This window comes from Actinia tenebrosa, unplaced genomic scaffold (assembly GCF_029948245.1).
Source record: "Actinia tenebrosa isolate PJP-AT-01 unplaced genomic scaffold, QUT_ActTen_1.0 PGA_scaffold0__85_contigs__length_37466705, whole genome shotgun sequence".
NCBI lineage: Eukaryota > Metazoa > Cnidaria > Anthozoa > Actiniaria > Actiniidae > Actinia > Actinia tenebrosa.
Window position 1 is genome coordinate 31,928,416 of NW_028292569.1, and position 17,911 is coordinate 31,946,326.

At 37.3% G+C, this 17,911-nt stretch overlaps 3 protein-coding genes across 3 annotated transcripts; 2 read left to right on the forward strand and 1 right to left on the reverse strand.

Moving 5' to 3' along the window:
- The first annotated feature begins 615 nt into the window (after positions 1-615).
- LOC116294231 (cadherin EGF LAG seven-pass G-type receptor 1) lies at positions 616-17,785 on the forward strand. Its single transcript, XM_089040865.1, has 21 exons — positions 616-723; positions 7,778-7,849; positions 7,944-8,092; positions 8,360-8,416; positions 8,896-8,985; positions 9,060-9,167; positions 9,995-10,021; positions 10,569-10,670; positions 10,943-11,068; positions 11,291-11,369; positions 11,725-11,825; positions 12,492-12,674; positions 13,055-13,186; positions 13,501-13,665; positions 14,184-14,251; positions 14,343-14,574; positions 14,666-14,848; positions 15,146-15,229; positions 15,373-15,521; positions 16,001-16,043; positions 16,765-17,785. The coding sequence occupies exons 1-21, from the start codon at positions 651-653 to the stop codon at positions 17,098-17,100; spliced, it is 2,559 nt and encodes an 852-aa protein (XP_088896991.1). The 5' UTR covers positions 616-650; the 3' UTR covers positions 17,101-17,785.
- On the forward strand, positions 1,119-4,319 carry LOC148914092 (uncharacterized). The gene is made up of 2 exons (XM_089040857.1): positions 1,119-1,570; positions 1,981-4,319. Exons 1-2 carry the CDS (start codon positions 1,241-1,243, stop codon positions 3,910-3,912), a joined length of 2,262 nt encoding a protein of 753 aa, XP_088896983.1. The 5' UTR covers positions 1,119-1,240; the 3' UTR covers positions 3,913-4,319.
- Positions 4,277-6,384, reverse strand: LOC148914093 (uncharacterized). Its single transcript, XM_089040859.1, has 2 exons — positions 5,884-6,384; positions 4,277-5,560 (listed from the first exon to the last, which is right to left on the reverse strand). Exons 1-2 carry the CDS (start codon positions 6,096-6,098, stop codon positions 5,143-5,145), a joined length of 633 nt encoding a protein of 210 aa, XP_088896985.1. The 5' UTR covers positions 6,099-6,384; the 3' UTR covers positions 4,277-5,142.
- Positions 17,786-17,911: the final 126 nt, after the last annotated feature.

A 17,911-nucleotide genomic window follows, 5' to 3' on the forward strand; every position in this document is an offset into this window, starting at 1 on the left:
ACTGAGAAACGAGAGGCTCTGGCTTAGGCATTGCATGCCATGGATTGTTGGAAAACGACATCGAAATTTGTGATTCCTGTGTGTTGCTTTAACAGAGAGAATGATTTCCTTTAAGCTCCCGCCCCCCTTAAGATGTTATCCCTGTAATTCTAAAAGAGTTGCAGGCTCTGCGATTATTTCCACTACTATACCGTGTTGCGGTATGCATGTCACACTATTTGTCGAATTGCCCAAACATAGCTGTACACGGCTAAAGAAATAAATTCCAGATAAATGTATTTCACTCAGAAAATATTCATTTATTCGCAAAAAATAACAAGCAAAGCTTTGCTACAAATTTCATTAAAAATATCTATCAGTATTTCTATTTTCGGGTCTTTAATGACTAATTGTTTCTTGAAACAAATAACCCAGTTGTATACCGAGACGACCCCACGACGTTCTTGTGTCTCATAGCAATCAACTCGTAACAAGATGCTTTGTTATCGTCAACTAACATGAAGACTGTGACATAACATACAAGGAATTTATGGCATGGGGTGGTTTATCGGATAAGTCTTAACCTGCATAACGTTTATGTTCATGCATTAAGATTTTATAAAGTTTCATAGCTACTTTTGAAAACTCTGTTAATATTTGTCTTTCACAAGATGAATATAATTGAAGATATTATAGAAGTACTTTTGGTTTTGTTGATGTTGATTTCGACCTTTTGTGACTCAGGTAAGTCAAAACTAAGTACTATGAATAGTATTTGCGCGGAAGTAATGATAGATTAACAGTTTTAAATTTCATCTCAGATTAATGCCATGTCATGTCATTTTATACTTTAGTTAGTTAGTACTCAATTTCGTTTGGCTCCAATAATTCTAATTTCACCAAAGTTTTTAATTGTGAAATTTAATAACAAATAGAAATGTTAGAAAGGATTTATTATATATTATTATATTAAAGGACAACTGACCCCAAAAATTGCCGTTTTTCATATAAAACTACAACGTACATAGATCACATAAATTCAACTTTGAACTCTGATACAGCTTCTGTGTCGCCGAAAAGAAATAATCAATTCGCGAAAAATAGCAATAGAAGAGCGCCATATTTGAGCCCGCAATAAATTACCGCATTAATGCCGTGACGTCACAACGTGAAGCTTGCATTCCAAACTTGTTGAGTTTGTATATTTCGAGTGCTAGTCGATCTTTTAATAGTCTAAGTTAGAGTAAGTTTCTTAATCCAGATGGTCCATTGTTGTGTGCCAGAATGCACCAACCATTCTTCCAAAACTGAGTCTGTTAGCTACCACAAAATTCCTAACAAAATAGCTCTTCAGAAGGCATGGATAGCGCGGATAAAGAGAGAGAACCTGCCGCCTTTGAAGAACTGCTACGTTTGCAGCGATCACTTCGAGGATTCATGCTTTGAAGTGGATCTGATGGAGCAGTTAACCGGGATAAAAAGGAAGAGGAGATTAAAGAGCGATGCTGTTCCGTCAGTATTCAATTTTTGCAAGCCAGCTAAAAGAAGAGCTACATCAGAGAACCGGCTCAAACGCAAACAAAACGAAGAGGTGAGATAACATGTCATTTATACATAACATAGTTTACATTGTTTTTCGAAATAATCACTCATGAAAAAGACTTATTAATGCATACCGAAGCGAGTCATCAATCATTAGCTATTTATGCTTTCATAGATGAAATGTTGCTTAAAATCATAAGTATAGCTAGTAATATTTGATCGATACTTGAAATTTTCAAAATGGTTATTTGCACGTGTTTAGTTTACATTTGATATTTATTCGTAAACCATAACAATGTTGCCGTAATATTCCAAATTTGCTTGGATAAATGACCACGGAAGAATAATTTATAGCATTGTTGGTTAATATGTTTATTTTGTATTATTTAAGGTAAAGTAGGCCTCGAAGAATGGTTTATAGTATTGTTGAAAACATTGTTTATTTTTGTATTTTCAAAGAATGTGGAGCAGCTATGTGCCACAATAAATCCCTCGTGTGAAGATCCACCAAGTATGGAAACACCAGAGTTCTCTCCTGAACCACTTTGTAAGGAGATTGGTGTTCAGTGTTGCCTTGGTTGTAGATATGTTGTAACATCCACTGCATCAACTCAGACAGAGCCTGGATACTATAAAGATGCCGACACAACAACAGTTTACAATCCCTCCCCTTCACCAAACATCAGTAGAGATGAAATACTCAGTGTGAGCTTCCACGACCACAGCTACAGTACTAGCTATCACACCTCACCAGTAAAGTCAATGCCAACAGTGTCTCCACAAAAGTCAGAAAAGTCTTTGTTTTCAGAGGAAGAGGGACTCCCACTAAGTGACGATGATGATGGTTTCATTGTTTCATCGCAAGAGACAGTTTCAACAACGGACAGTGAATTAGAGCCAGAAAACAAAGACTGCAATAAAACTCTTGAAAACCATATCAAAGAACCTAAATATTTGGTATTTAACTCTTGTTTGCAGCAGTTATTCAAGTTTTGTAGAAGCTGTGGAGCACCTATCGCTGATGTCAACTTTGTATGTCAAGGCAGCCTACTTATTGTGACAACTATATGTATGAAACATCATGCTTTGACATGGTACTCACAGCCAATGTTAAATCGCTTAGCTATTGGGAACTTGTTGATTTCCTCATCAATATTATTTACTGGTAATACTTTTACCAGACTTCAAAACTTTGCATCCTGTCTTGGCCTAAAATTTCTGAGTGAGAGGGTCTTTTACAGACATCAGGAACGTTACCTATTTCCTGTTGTTAATGATGCTTGGAAGAGAGAGGAGGCTGCTGTAATTGAAGAGCTGTCAAATAAGGACATAGTAAATCTCAATGGTGATGGCCGAAGTGACAGTCCTGGCCATAGTGCTAAATATGGCACATATACTATGATGGAGACAAGCACAGGGAAAATTGCCACCTTCAGCATTGTTCAAGTCTCTGAAGTAACCAGCTCCAATGCTATGGAGAAAGAGGGGTTTCTAAGGTGTTTGAACACTTTAGAAGACACGGTCAGTATAAAATGTATCACAACTGACAGACACACATCCATCACCAGCACTATGGCAAAAGATTTTAGCCACATCAAACACCAGTATGATGTGTGGCATCTTTCCAAGTCAATCGTAAAAAAGCTGAACAAGAAAGCAAAATTGAAGAAAAACCAAGAGCTGGCACCCTGGATACAATCCATTTCAAACCATCTTTGGTGGTGTGCTGCTACATGTAATGGGGATGTACAACTTTTGAGAGAGAAGTGGAAATCTGTTGTTCACCATTGCGTGAACAAGCATTCCTGGAAGGATGCAGAGGTATTCAAAAAGTGTGCCCATCCTCCCCTAACCCGCAGACAAGTGCGCACCACACACTGGATCAAGCCGGGGTCACCAGCTCATGTGGCCCTAGAAGAGGTTGTCCTTCAACCAAAGTTACTTAATGACTTGGCAAGATTGACCGACTTTTGTCACACAGGAGGGCTTGAAGTTTATCATTTGATGATGCTGAAGTATTGCTCAAAAAGAGAGCACTTCTCTTACAAGGGAATGGTTGCTCGTACTCAACTTGCTGCCATTGACAACAATTTCAATACAGCTAGAATTCAAGCAATTGTTCAAAAAGGCCCAAGGAGTGGAGAAGCTCGTTATCGCAAGTGCTTCCCTAAGATGCACAAGCGCTGGGTTGTTAAGCCAGTCTTACAAAGAAAAAGCTATGCTTTCCTCCCTGAGCTACAACTGAAAGTACTTGAAATTTGTGAGGGTGGCATGGAGGCTGCAGGGGTTGACCCAATTGAAGAGGTTGAATTACCAAGAAACATTGCTAGTGTTCCTGCCCCAGACAAACAGGAATTGATTGAACGACACCGGTCAAGATTTTCTAGGTAATTAATTTAAATGGAATGTAGTAGAGACTAAAAACACTGAAATGTGTAGTGTTGAGTGATGCTAATTCTAACCATTTCCTATTTTTAATTAACACTATTTAGTAGAAAATAATGCAAAGCATCATTGGCACTCTTTTAGTGATTGTACTCTAGTGAATAGCTGTTTTGAAAGAACTGTCAAGTAAGCCTGTCGTCCCAATCCCCCTCATCTTTGAACAGTTGTGTTCATTACTGGTAATAATTACAATGCTTCTACAAATGGGAAGGTACATGACAGACCCAAGTAAAACTGCTATAAACAAAATATGTAATTAATGTGAAGGGGACCTGATTAAAGTGGTAGATAAGTTTGCAGTTTTTAGATGTTCAGATGAAAATTGTATTAAAATATCATTACCACTTAGGAAACGATTGACTTTTAAATGAAATCTTAAAAGAGGTCTTTTCTTTAACTATCTACGCTCCATTATATATGGGGTCTCTCCCAGTATGAATGTAGTATAGAAAAAATTCCAGCTGAATAGTGACTTTCGCTTTCACTCATGGGAATCAAGATGTTCATTCATTTGCTCTCAGTGAATTAATCAGCACATGATTACTGAGCTGCAAAGGGCCTATTTGCCTGGAAAAAAAATATATGAGCCATAAATGGCTGACAAGCCTGGATGCCAAGATTTCCTAGTGCCAATTTGTCTGACAATGAGACTAGTCAGTACCGAGATTCTAAGATGGGGTGGGATTCTATCACCAAGAGAATTTTTTTTTCATTTAGCACAATTTTTGAATCCATTATAGCATGCTACTTCAAGGCAAATTCTTTATAAACAATACTGACTAGCCTTGTTTTCAGACAAATTGGTGCCCAGGAAATATTGGTTATCCATGTCTAGTATAACTGCAGAATTTGCTTGGTTAGCTCATGATTTTGTCCACTAGTGCTTTGTACACTAGGTTCTCTATTCAGCTGGATATTTTGTCTAGGTGTAGTTGTTTTTAAATAATAAAATATGCAAAACCTAGAAAACATTTATATAAACAACTTTCTATATGTACTTCATCTAAAAATAAATTCATGACTACTCTTATACATTTTGGTCTCAGCCTTTCCATGTTTTCCTTTTCAATTTATCAATTCAGAAATCCTGATAGAAAAAAATCCACTCTGTGTATATGAAATGAAGTAAGGAATAAATAAAATGTATATAATAACTCCATGTAACTTTAGGCCAAGCTAATCATCTGCATAGTGAAAACCTTCAAATTCAAAGTCCTCCTCTAGTCCAGGGGGAGGGAAGTGTGCTCTGATGCACATGACAGCACAAGAGGGCAGAACAACCCGAACTTCCTTTCCAAGAACTCCCCAGCACCATCTTGCTAGTTGCCTATATGCAATGTGTCTGTACTGCTTGTGCTCTGGGCCTTCATACGCATTACTGTACTGCTGTTTGTACTGAGCCCATGCGGTTCGAAGAACATACTTATTGGCACAAACAGGTAAGAATCCAGGATGTTGAGTAATGCATGGTGGTGGTTCATCAGCATCTCCATCTTCAACAACAGACTGGCATGTTGCAACCACTTTTTCGATTTCTTGGCAACAAATGCATTCAGATATTGAATCCATAATTTGGCAGCTACCACAGGTACACCTATTTAACAGAAATAAAACAATTCTTAGTATCTTTGAACATTATCAACGATTGTCCCAAGTGAGAATATACATACACAACTTGTGACACAACTATATCCCTGTATCTATATCCTGCAGTATATAACTTATTGACTATCAAGCGATGTTTTTAAACATGTTTTTAATTAAAATTGTGAAAGTTGGTATTGCTTTTGGTCGCAAACTGGATTCATGCATACCAATATCTAAAGAACAGATTGCAAGAACACGAGTGGCAAGATACGATTTTATATAAAATGGATATGTAGTTCAGTTTTGTGATAAGACAGAGGTACGACTTACCAATCTGAATTTGTAAGTCGATTGTTCTCTTGTTCATCGTCTTCAATAATGTCACTGTCAGATCCTTCTCTGAACTCTTCATCTGAGGAGATTTCTATTTCTGGTTCAAACTGATATGGCCGTAAACCAAATTCGTCGTCCATTCCGAAAAATTCTTGAGCGAAATCGTCTCCCGAGCTGTCCGAGCCTTCGGAAGAAGAATTAGATTCTGACATGCCTTTAATTTGATGACCAAGTTGTATTTTTTGAGTAAAAAGTATAAGAAACTGAGGAAGAAGTCAGGCAAACAACTGGAAGCTTGAACTCTTGTGACGTTGTGACGTCATTACGCTATTTTTCTGAGCCCGCGATAAAAGCGCAAGATGGCGGCCACCAGAGCGATATATGCGATGTTTTCAAAAAATTGTTTTAGAAAAATGGATGCTCTATCCCCTTTAAAAACTGGATTTTTGGACTTCTCAAATGATGTAGTTCCTCTTAAAAATGGGTCATTTTGGAGGGTCAGTTGTCCTTTAAGTTTTATATTAAAAAATATATAGTATAAATAACTATAGATAATAACATACTATCATTATCAGATTTTCATGTAGCAAAAGTAAAATAAAACTCTCGCTTTTTATAGGAGCTTATCCAAATCAACAAAAAAATATTTAATTCACAGCGATAATCTTTGCATCGCGACCCGCCGTTTCAAAATCCTGCTTGGATTTGGTTGTTTTCGAGCCGTCAATCATCTTGTGTTTTTGCAAATGAGTCTACGAACACGATCGCTCAGCTTCGGCCACCAAACAGGCATGTTTTTTCGAAAATCTAAAATGCGATGCGATGGAGAGTTGTTTTTAAGTCTTCTTCCTTCAATTAAAGCCATTCTTGTTGCTCATCCTTATCAAACTCAAAATTTGTGATATAATATTTATCATTAGCAAAATGTTTTGTACTTTTCTCAGAATGGACGAGGAAAATATTTTGAGTACTTTTACTTAAAAAGTTGTGACGGTAACCTGTGGTTGTTTTCGTAAGCAAATTTTATAGTGATTAAGACAGTAGTTTGCAAATTACTAGTAGAAATGTGTCGATGTTAGTGTTTCATCCGAATTATATTAAATTCCTAAGAATTCAGGAACTGAATGTTTAGGCTTTGAATTCCGAGGCTTTGGAAACTCACCGCTTAAGGCTTCTCCCCTTTCCTGGTCTTTGCCTACATTCAGATGATTGATCAGCCTTCTCTTAACTTTAAAACTACTCTCATAGCAACTTTTAGGAATATTTTAGAGTCATTTTAGATTTTCGCAAATAGATAAGTTAATGGCCGACGCTGGGCGATCGTGTTGAAAAGAATGAAAAGTAAAAATGAAAATGAAAGTAGACATGCAGTTAGTTGCAAAGTTAGTTGCAACCATGACCGTGCTCGGTTCACTATTGGTCATTCCGAGGTTGATCATGAGGCAAAGACTATAGGTAGAATTGGCATACCATTGTGTTGTGCAACTGTTTTCTGAGAGATATTTCAAAGAGGGGTTCTTTTATTAATCCTCTAAAATAGTCCCACAGTGCACTGCAATGCCAACTCGACCAGTTTTAAATGTTTCCTCAACTTGGGGAGGGCTAATGCTAATAAAGCATAATCCTCTGTCAATCAGAGCGCGCGTTATTTCTAAGCTACATAGATATTCCGCGAAACAAGTAAACGGCTTGCACGATAAATGACAGTGGTTTCAAAAAGGTTGCATAATGCACCATTCACGAAAACGCACATATGCGCGCCAGTCATTAAAAAAGTATCATAAGTATGTCATTAATGTAGTTTATAATGCGAAGCTGAATTTATTTAATTTGGGTAGTTAAGTACCCCTGCTGATTCTTATTCATCGCTTTACTTTCATTTGTTCCACAGCAATCAATCACAAGCCATATATCCCTGATGATGTCAACGTTATTATTAAAGTACCAGAAGACACTAAAGTCGGTGAGTATCAATTGTCTCAACTGTGCTCATATTTGATCCACAAGTCCATCATTAATATTATTATGCAAAACTGACTCTGTGTGTTGTTGTATAGGTACGTCTATTCGTAATATAACAGCAGTGGATCAGGAAGAACAATACATAACATTTGGTCTGGATGATGTTGGTAAAACAGTGTTCAAAATAAGCAATTTTAATAAAAGTGTAGGTGAACTGATCTTGAAAGTATCGCTTAATAGAGAAGTAAGTATCGGCATTTTCGATTTTTCTCACTGCTGATCTATTTCTATAAATGTGTTCTGACATGTATTTTTCCGCATGTGTAAGGTACATTCCGGGGTTGAGGAAAAACACTGGGTCGAGTTGACATGTGGGACTGATATTGTCCCCAAATGCACTCCAATGCCAACTCGATTCACTTTTCCTCAACCTCCACCTTAATACTATTAATTCCGTTTACATAAGCATATATTCTACTTGATAATCGTTGTTGTTTGCTATTGCTTTTAGTCGGTTAGCAGTTACGATTTCCACGTGACAGTGACGGATGGCGGAGATGATAGAAAGGTATGTAGCAAATTCGTGATGACTTGCGGTATAGGGGGGCCATTGTACGACAATAACCTTGTCTTACATCAGGACTGTCTATATATACTCATACAAAATGGTTTGCAGGCTGCCTCTAATGGTTTGTTTTTTTTTTTATTGGCTCCCCCGCTTGAACGGCCCGAATCCGGCTTCTGTCTGGACCGGCCTTCACAACAATTTTTCTTACAAAAACAACAATGGCAGCAACAACAACAACAACAAATGAACAACAACAACTGTGCAGTAGTACCATTTTTGCACTATTTTGACGAGGGAAGCACTTAACAAATCTTTTATGTGGCCTCCCCAAGAAATTAAGATTTTGGAAGTTTTTTTTTTTTTTGATCTACCATTGCAGAAAACAGAATAATATGGCGCTATTGGACGATATTTCAAACTCTTTGGACCGACTCACACTTGATCATTTGCCAGACTTACTTGCTCTATTTTAACATCAGGTATCAAAATTGTTCATTCTTAACGTTGAGGACGTGAACGACAACAAACCAATCTTCGTTACACAGCCATATTGGACATCAATACCTGAGGTAACGTGACGTTGATTTGTTATCTTTTCACCCTAGTCTTGTCTCATGGTTGAGAAATACTTTATATCTTTTAGAATACAACTGTTGGTACGGAACTTCTGACCATCCAAGCGACAGACAGCGATCTAGGTTCTAATCAAGTTGTCACATACAGATTTAGTAACGATTCCAACTCTGCTCAGGTGAGATTATGATACAAATAGGCTCTCTTACTCCATACTATCTTTATCCTTTAGTACAGTTTAGCACTGATTTATTTTCGTTTGTTATCGTTACACCAGTTTAGTCCACTAGTGTTATTACTATCTCATATGTTATTTGGTTATATACAGTCAATGTCATTAACGTTGTCCACCGAAAAAAGACATTTACACATTTACTTATTTAGACTAAAAGAAATGTCACGTATTTCATTATGTATTCTTTGCCTCGTGTGCGTCAGTCTGAACTTTAAATGTAAATTTCAACTCGTGAATCGAAAATCCAGAATGCCCCGACCATTTAGTGAGGATTTAAGATGGAGAATGGTATTTCAGCGTTTGTTTTATGCCAGGACGTTCGAGTAAACACGTGATAGTATTTCTTTTAGTCTAAATGCGTAAATGTTTAAATGTGTAAATGTGTAAATTTCTAAATGTCTTTTTTCGGTGGACAACGTTAATGACATTGACTGTATAAGAAAAAAACCCTACCGTAAAGAGATTTCAAGGGACATTTTATTATTTGTGATGGCAGTGGGAAAGGGTTGAAATATTGGTAAACTCCATTTTAAATACCAACCTCTCCAATCTATAAGTAAGGCTGAAATGTTTGGAAGCCCCCTGTCCCCAAACCAATTATTTCAAACATCTCAAAAGACTCTCTTCGCCCCCAACCAAAACCACAGCATAAATTAGCACGATTGCCTAAAACCGTTACCAAAAAAATTAAAGACGTTTGGTTAAAGAGGAGAGTAGTAGACACATTTTTACTAACTCAGTTCTTTTGTCGTATTATTTGTACTCCCCAGGACAATCCACTCGTTACCTTGTGGAAGGTTAGCACTACTTTCACTGTTAAATAAACTGTAAAGTATAAAAACTATGATAAATATGTGTTGCAAAGTCTTCACAAGCTTGCAATTGTACATAGCATCACTGCTTTATCAGCAACATTCTTTATCAGCAACAAACACAGAAGCAAATGTGTACATCCCTAACACCATTCATCGTCTTCGTTCTTATGTTACCACTGTTGTCATTTAACTTAATAAAGGTAACAGATTCTGGATGGTGGTCCAGTTGTCAGTTAAAATTTGTCCGTTGAAAGTCAAATTTAAGGCTATTTGTTGGATTTCAGTTAAATTTAAAGACATTTGTCAGTTGTCTGTTAAAGCAGTAAACCCGGCCCCATTCAGACCTTGGTAAGGTTTGGACCTTACTCTAACGATATCTTTGATGAACGATAGTCTACTAACGATTAACCTAGATGTTGTGGCTTTTGAGTGGTACTTAAATCACAGATTAGTGCGTGAAATAGTGGTCGATGTTTAATTGCTCCTAAAGTCAGTTAATACTCATGGCTTCCGTTTGCTACATTAACAGACTTCAAAATTTGCTATTGATAATTTACATGGAACAATCACTCTGGTGGCACGTTTGGATTACGAAAGAACAACGAGGTACTTGTTACCTGTTGTGGTAGAGGTAAGGCTTTTAGGTATATCCTCCTTCTATCAATTATCATCATTATCATCCCTGGATATCATCGTTACCTTTGATATCACCAGATCATCATCATCACTGATTATCATCAACATATATATTAATATATTACTCATAATGTAATATCACATTCATCAAAGGACCGCTAAGAACACATTATCATCGCGGCAGGGCCATATCTTATTTATTTATTTATCTTTTGGACGAATTAGTGCAAGAGACGTTATTGATGATTCATATTTTTTTCTCGTCAGGATGGAGGTAATCCCAAACAAGAGAGTCAGACCACTGTTGTTATTGACGTAACAGATATCGGTGAGAACCCACCAAAGTTTGAACGATCCGTCTATCTGTTGGAAATCGAAGAAAATATTGCTGTGGTAAGAAATCCTAATACAAATACCTTTAGAGAAAAACTAACAAACCGACCCAACAAACGATCGATTAGCAGACAGGCAGACAGGCAGACAGGCAGACAGGCAGACAGGCAGACAGGCAGACAGGCAGACAGGCAGACAGGCAGACAGGCAGACCTCCCTTCCCCTTCCAACCCATAACCTGTATTCGAAAACAATATAAATTTGGTGTGCATTGTTATGCAGGGAACAAGCGTGCTGAGAGTTGTCGCAAGAGATGGTGATGCTGGTATTAACAACCCAATAAAATACGAGATATACTCAGGTATTAACAATACTTGACACAATTTCTTATCTACGTACCTATGTTTTGAGAAATTGAATCATATTCATTATCCCGGGAGATGACTTGATATTCATAAGCATTATATAACGTAGTAGACTATTTTTTTGCAATAGCTCCGGTCAGTTCACCAAGATTGAGATTGATCGTCCCACCACAACCCTCTTGTTGACAAGTTTTCTTATCACTTCGTGCTCTTTGTCGTGCAGCTTCACAGGAACTTGTATCCACATACCTTAATGCTAATGAGTAAGAGGGAGGGATAATGTACTAGTTCTATGTTATCGATCAGCTTTTTTATTGGACTCTAATCTTTTGTTCTTTGAAATCTTTTCAGGTAATGATGGTACGTTTACTATTAGCAGCAGTACTGGTGTCATTACGGTCAACAGTACAATCGACGCAGAGAAGACACAAAGCTACGACCTTCACATCCGAGTAAGATATCCATCTAGTAAAATATATTTAGTCCACAGTAGTTAGCTCCACAGATGATATACTTTCTTAAACTCTTTTTTACAGTTTCTTAGTTGCTGTTGTTGTCTTCAGTAGTGGATTTGCACAACCATGTTGCTGCAGCCATGACAGGAGACACAACCATATAGTCCTTTTCCCCTGAGAAACACAATTCTTTCTTTTGTAAATTAGAGTATACCATATCCAATTGTTCCTGCCTCCTGTCATGGCTGCCCTCACGTGATGGCGCGCAAAGTCTTTATTTGTTAATTAAAAAAACTAATTAATTAACTTTGTTTATAGAGGATAACACTTGACAGTAGTTCAACTGATAAACTTGTGTTCCTCTGTTAACGTCCTTAGTTAATTACGGATGTGACCGCCATTAACGTGATCATCCGAGCCACGTGAAGGTCTAACCATTTGCAGATGTAATTACAAAGGTAGCACCTTCTCCTCAGTATATTAAGACCCTGAGTGTTGGTCCGGCCGAGGCTTCAACCACGACCTCCCGCACAACAGACCGACGCTCTAACCAACTGAGCTAACCGGTGTCTTTTCCCTTCAGCTTCTCTTAGTTACTGTTGTTGCTGTTGGTCACGTCCATGAGGATCTTTTTCTTTTTTAAATTCTTTTTCTCTTCTTCAGGCTTCTGAAGTTCCCAATCCAAACTCCAACGCTACAGTGTCAGTCCTAATAACTGTGATAGATAAGAACGATAATCCTCCTATCTTCTCACAAGATAGCTATTCATTTTCATTACGAGAGGATCTGGCCAAACCCGGACGAATCGTTATGTACCAGTTAAGCGTCAGAGATGCCGACAAAAACGTAAGGCCTGATTAGCGAGATCAACTTTGTCAACTCACCCTTAAAGTTTAACCTGGGCTCAAGTTAAGGTCGAGAAATGTGTGAGAAACAACCCTAACCCAAGTGTATATTGTGTTACTGAAATGGTGACGTTGACTGGCAATCTTGGTGCTGCTGATCAATTGTGGTGGGTTATGACAGCGATGATGATGCTGATTACGATAATTATAGAGATTGCTGTGATGCTGGTGATAAGGGTGATGATGATGCCGTGGTAATGATAATGATGATAATGATCAAAATAAAGATAATAATGATGTGTGGATAGCTAAGATTGTTATTATTATTGTGCTCCTGTTTGTCTATATTGATGATTCATGGTAATGATGATGATATTTCAGCCTAAATTTCGGCGTTTCACGTATCACTTGACTGGAGGGGATAGCGACAAGTTTCGTATCGACCCATCGAGTGGCGAGGTCCGGATAAACAGTACACTGGACTACGAGACACAAGTCAATTATGCCTTCACCGTAAGTAAAACCCTATCGGTGGTGCAACAACAAATGACATGAATGGTCACTGACTTGGACCGAGGCTCTCAACCTTGGTGGGCAACGTGTTAACTGGGACTTGTCTTTACTTTTATGTGATGGGAAAATTGATCACTGAAACTGGATAGACGAAAATGCCAACAAGTCATTTATCTAAAACATGATCATCCTCGAGACAAGAAATTTGGAAAAAAAGATCAGCATGAATATTTGTTCTTAATCTTCATGCTCTCTCATGACCCATACCGCCATACACCTTAATGATATTGCGTTAACAGTTTTTCTTTCCACAGATCGTCGTAACAGAGACAGAAACAGACGAGAAGTACAGTGATAATGCTACTTTTCACTTGACTCTCATCAATGATAACGACAACAAACCAATATTTCCTAATTCTTCATATCGTTACACATTCGACGAAGAGGTCCCCCTAGGGAAAGAGATTGCTATTATAACGGTGAGCAGGAAAATCTTTCTGTTATTTAGAAATAGTGTAGACGCATTAATTAGTATACAGCCATTTCAAAAAAGTTTGGTGAAGGTTTTGTTGCATGTTGCATGCCACACTCCAGCTACACTATGGACGATGTGAATACAATCAGCGAAGAGAATCAAAACGATATGAAATGTTTTCTATTTTTTTCGGCATAATTTTTTTTCTTTGCTTACATTATCGGTTTACATGTCGGAATATTATCAACTTTAAGTTTAGTAAGTAACATGCAACATGCAACATGCAACATGCAACATGCAACATGCAACAAAACTTTTGCCCAACCCTGTTCGAAAAAATTGTGTGTAGAAATGGTGATGATAAATGGTAATCAATTGCAATTGTTAAACTAAAAGAGAGATGAAGGGACAATATAAGACGTTTCGAAAAATAGGAATACTTTACGTAAAGGCTTTCCCAATCAATGACGATTTCTTTCTGGTGCATCTGACAGACATCTAACATGTTTATATGTTAACTAGGCAACCGATGCGGATCTTGGTTCATTTGGCCAAGTCACTTACGAGCTGAGAGGCAGTCAGTCTTCATTGTAAGTTTACCTTGGTAATCAAAGCTTCTGTTGGTAAAGACATGTATGCATGGCTCGATTCAATTATGTTTTGACTTTAATTATATTTTAGTTTTGCTGTCGATCCTAATACTGGTAACATCACAGCAGCAAAAACCCTTGACTATGAAGAAGTCCAGAGCTACCAGTTTTATGTGATCGCTAGTGATGGTGGTGGAATATTCAAGGAAGAAGCAACTGCTACAATAAATGTTGCTTTACGGGATGTCAATGACAGCGACCCAGTCTTCACTACAGCTCCATATGAATGTAAGATCAGAGATCTTAGTGTGGTAGTTGTTGAGGTATGTAACTGTCGTGACATTTGCAAAATGGAAACAATTAAGATCATTAATGCAATTCTGTCCTAAACATCCCTATCTATCTGTTATACAGAATATCACGGTTGGGACTCTTATTGCTATAGTCAACGCTACAGACAAGGACAAAGGAAGCAACGCGTATATTGAGTACTTCATCATTAGTGGTAACGAAGATGGCGCATTTGCACTGAATAAAACAAGCGGCGAGTTAAATACAGCCAGAGAACTCGACTATGAAACTACTGCTTCATACAAGGTATGACCATCCACCTTTCTATTGATATATCATAAGTATAGTACATAAATATATGACGATACTCAGAGTTCATATCCACTAGCAACTAGCTTAGGTATACCCATTATTATGGTACTTGTGCCGGCCCACGCTAGACTCCGAGAGGTTAATAAAATTCTTATTATTACTATCTTTGTAACTAGCATTCAGATCATGGACGTCATGAAGGAAGTGATATAAAGGTCAAAGGCAGAGGAGGGTCCATGGTTATTAAATTTGCAATTGTTACTTGTTTTTGTTCTTATTTGTCATGAGCAGCTCGTTATACAAGCGAAACATGCAAAGAGTAACATAAAGTTGATCTGTCAAAAGATTATCATTTATACTGTGTCAGTTAGAAAGGTAATTCCACTTACAATGCAATTGCAAATGTTATGAATGCTATCTTTCAGTTGTCATTTACCCCATAAATCAAATAAGAAATTAAGTTAGTCAATACCCTAGAGTACTGATATTTTGTATTTGTTTGTTTGTTAATATTTCAGGTCTCTACGTCCTCCCCATCTCAAAAAAGCACAGGCAAATCATTTGATTCAGAAACTTGGTTACTTTTAATCGCAGTTGGTGTTTTAGTCTTCATTATTGTTATCATCGTGGTAGGTGGTATCTATTACATCAGGCGTATCACCAAGCGGTAAGTTTTTAAAATATAAGTCACTGCTTACCTTCATGATAACTCGCTCAAGCTAAACAGCCTTGGTTTGCCATATACTGTTAAGCATTCGCTATGCCTTTCTGTCTTCGTGCCTTCCTTAGTGCATGCCAATGACCGACAGTATTCTCCTGAAATTTCATACAAAGACGGCTAGTTGATTGGCAAGGGAAGCACGTGGGATTTCGCGCGAAAATTCCCGCCAATTAATAGTAAACCTTTTGGAGAACTATCTACAGTTGCAAGGGTTTTTCCTGTCATGATTCCACCATGGAATAGCAAACGGACTGATTTTCTCTCCCATTTATGACTTTTTTTATGCCCTATAAGGATAGTATATGTTTGTACAAAAAGGGGAGAACTTACGTTTACGACAAATATAGACCAATATAAACAAAAAAAAGTTATTTTATTTCTACAAGGTGGAAATATATATCCCGGTGCTTCCTTTTTTTTTCCAGAAGACAGTCATTAAGACAAACGGTGGATCAGCCAGATGGCGGTGTAAGTATATTGACTGATTACTTTCTCGCAGTTCTTAGCTTAGAACAATTTTAATTTTAAACCACAAACAATGAAACACCATACCTCTCTTCGTTGATTTAATTGGTCGATTCTTGAGGTGGAACCACATGACCAATAGCCGATCTAACGAGAGAAGATAAAGATGAACAGTTTTTTAGCGTCAGCCAACATGGAGGCTATGACGTAACACGCACCCCAAGAAAAGCCAATGTGCACAAACACGAATCTCTAGCACAAAGCATGACGGGAAACCGAGTACTACACAAATTAGAACAAGAAAATCAATAGAATTATCAGAAAAAAATTACTCTGTTATTGTCGTCTTTAAAAATACTCACAGTTTCATAGAAAATGTCGAAGGCAAAATTGTTAGAGGGATTTTTAGATGACCTGAAAACCTTAAATACTCGATTTCCCCTCATGCTTTGTGCCAGAGATTCGTGTCGTGCAAATTGGATATTGACCTATTTTAGAGCTAAAATTTATTAGTTTGTCACAAATAATTCCATTTGATTCACTGCATACAAGACACCTGGATATTATTTGGATATTATTGGGAGAAAAAACAGGTCACTTATTGACTTGACATTACATCTTATTTGAATGTTTGCCATTTTCCAGTAAATCACTTTATTATTACTATTTTTTCTCCTATTCATTTATTTGATGAATCAGTTGTTGTATTTTGTCCTTTAAACAGAGAAATACCGTTTCTGAAGAAGCGTTTCAAATGCCGAATTTTGCATTTTATTCTGGAATTTCACCTGAAGTTGAAGAGCGAACTGTTCCGCCAACTCCTAACTCACGATGTGAGCCACAGTATGCTGATCTAAATCAATCCACTTTTTATCACAGTCTCTCTCCATCAACACAAAATGTCTCTGATGTTCAGTTAAACGAGACCAACCCTTTATCTGATAAACCACTCAACTATGAAAAGCTCCAGCATAAAAATGCTCCTCGAGAATACGAAAAAAGGATTCATTTGAATGATAGGCTCGGATCGTCCGCTAGCGAATACGAGTTTGTGGCCTAACAACTGCATACTAAAACAAGATGACTAATGAAGCATCGTAAAAAGATAGGATATTATTCTTGTGAATTGCAAAACTAGTCTCTGGTCCTGCGTATCCCTTCTGCTCACATGTATAAAATAACAATAATGAATTATGAGCATTTTTATGAGGTTTTTCAAAGGATTTTTTTCTTTTCAACTTAGTTTCTTTTAACTGGCTTAGGATGGATATCTCGTGAGGTTGCTCGTTGCAGGAAAATGAATTTCACTAAACGCTTTTATATATTAGAGGACTTACATGCAAAAAGCGATTAGTCTTGAATACTCTAGTCCGAACATATGCAAAACAAGGAGTAATAGATAAATAGAGGATTAAATACCTTGGTTTCCTTGTTTTTCAAAGGATTTTTCTGTTTAACGTTTTTTGTATAAATGGCCTACAAAACGTTTTTTTCTAGAATGCTCCTGCCCGAAAATATGGATTTACTTACTTAAGCCAAACAAAATGTTCCCCACCCCCCCCCCTCTTATATTTTTGGCTGGATCCACCCTTTTATTTCTACGCCATTATGATTGTTTGTCATTTTCCATTCATTTATGCACGGGCAGCGGCCCAAGCTTTGTTGTAGACTGTGATAAACGATATCTACATATTTAAATGTCATACTTATCTGTAAATGTTTGAATAAAACTTACTACCAACTTACCTGGTGTATCCAACTGCTTTATTCCTCATTTCACTCAAATACAACTAATTTATAGGTCTTTCATAATTCTAAGCTTTTCTCTGTAGAATAGTTGGGAAAGCAAGAGGTTCACGAGGCCACTTGGC

Bases quoted from the DNA above. Each gene is read 5' to 3' on its own strand.
- LOC116294231 (XM_089040865.1), top strand. From the start codon at position 651: ATGAATATAATTGAAGATATTATAGAAGTACTTTTGGTTTTGTTGATG. The intron at 11,370-11,724 runs GTATTAACAATA...AAATCTTTTCAG, and splicing joins AAAATACGAGATATACTCAG to GTAATGATGGTACGTTTACT. The intron at 15,230-15,372 runs GTAATTCCACTT...TTAATATTTCAG, and splicing joins ATACTGTGTCAGTTAGAAAG to GTCTCTACGTCCTCCCCATC.
- LOC148914092 (XM_089040857.1), top strand. From the start codon at position 1,241: ATGGTCCATTGTTGTGTGCCAGAATGCACCAACCATTCTTCCAAAACT. The intron at 1,571-1,980 runs GTGAGATAACAT...GTATTTTCAAAG, and splicing joins AACGCAAACAAAACGAAGAG to AATGTGGAGCAGCTATGTGC.
- LOC148914093 (XM_089040859.1), bottom strand. From the start codon at position 6,098: ATGTCAGAATCTAATTCTTCTTCCGAAGGCTCGGACAGCTCGGGAGAC. The intron at 5,561-5,883 runs GTAAGTCGTACC...TCTGTTAAATAG, and splicing joins CGACTTACAAATTCAGATTG to GTGTACCTGTGGTAGCTGCC.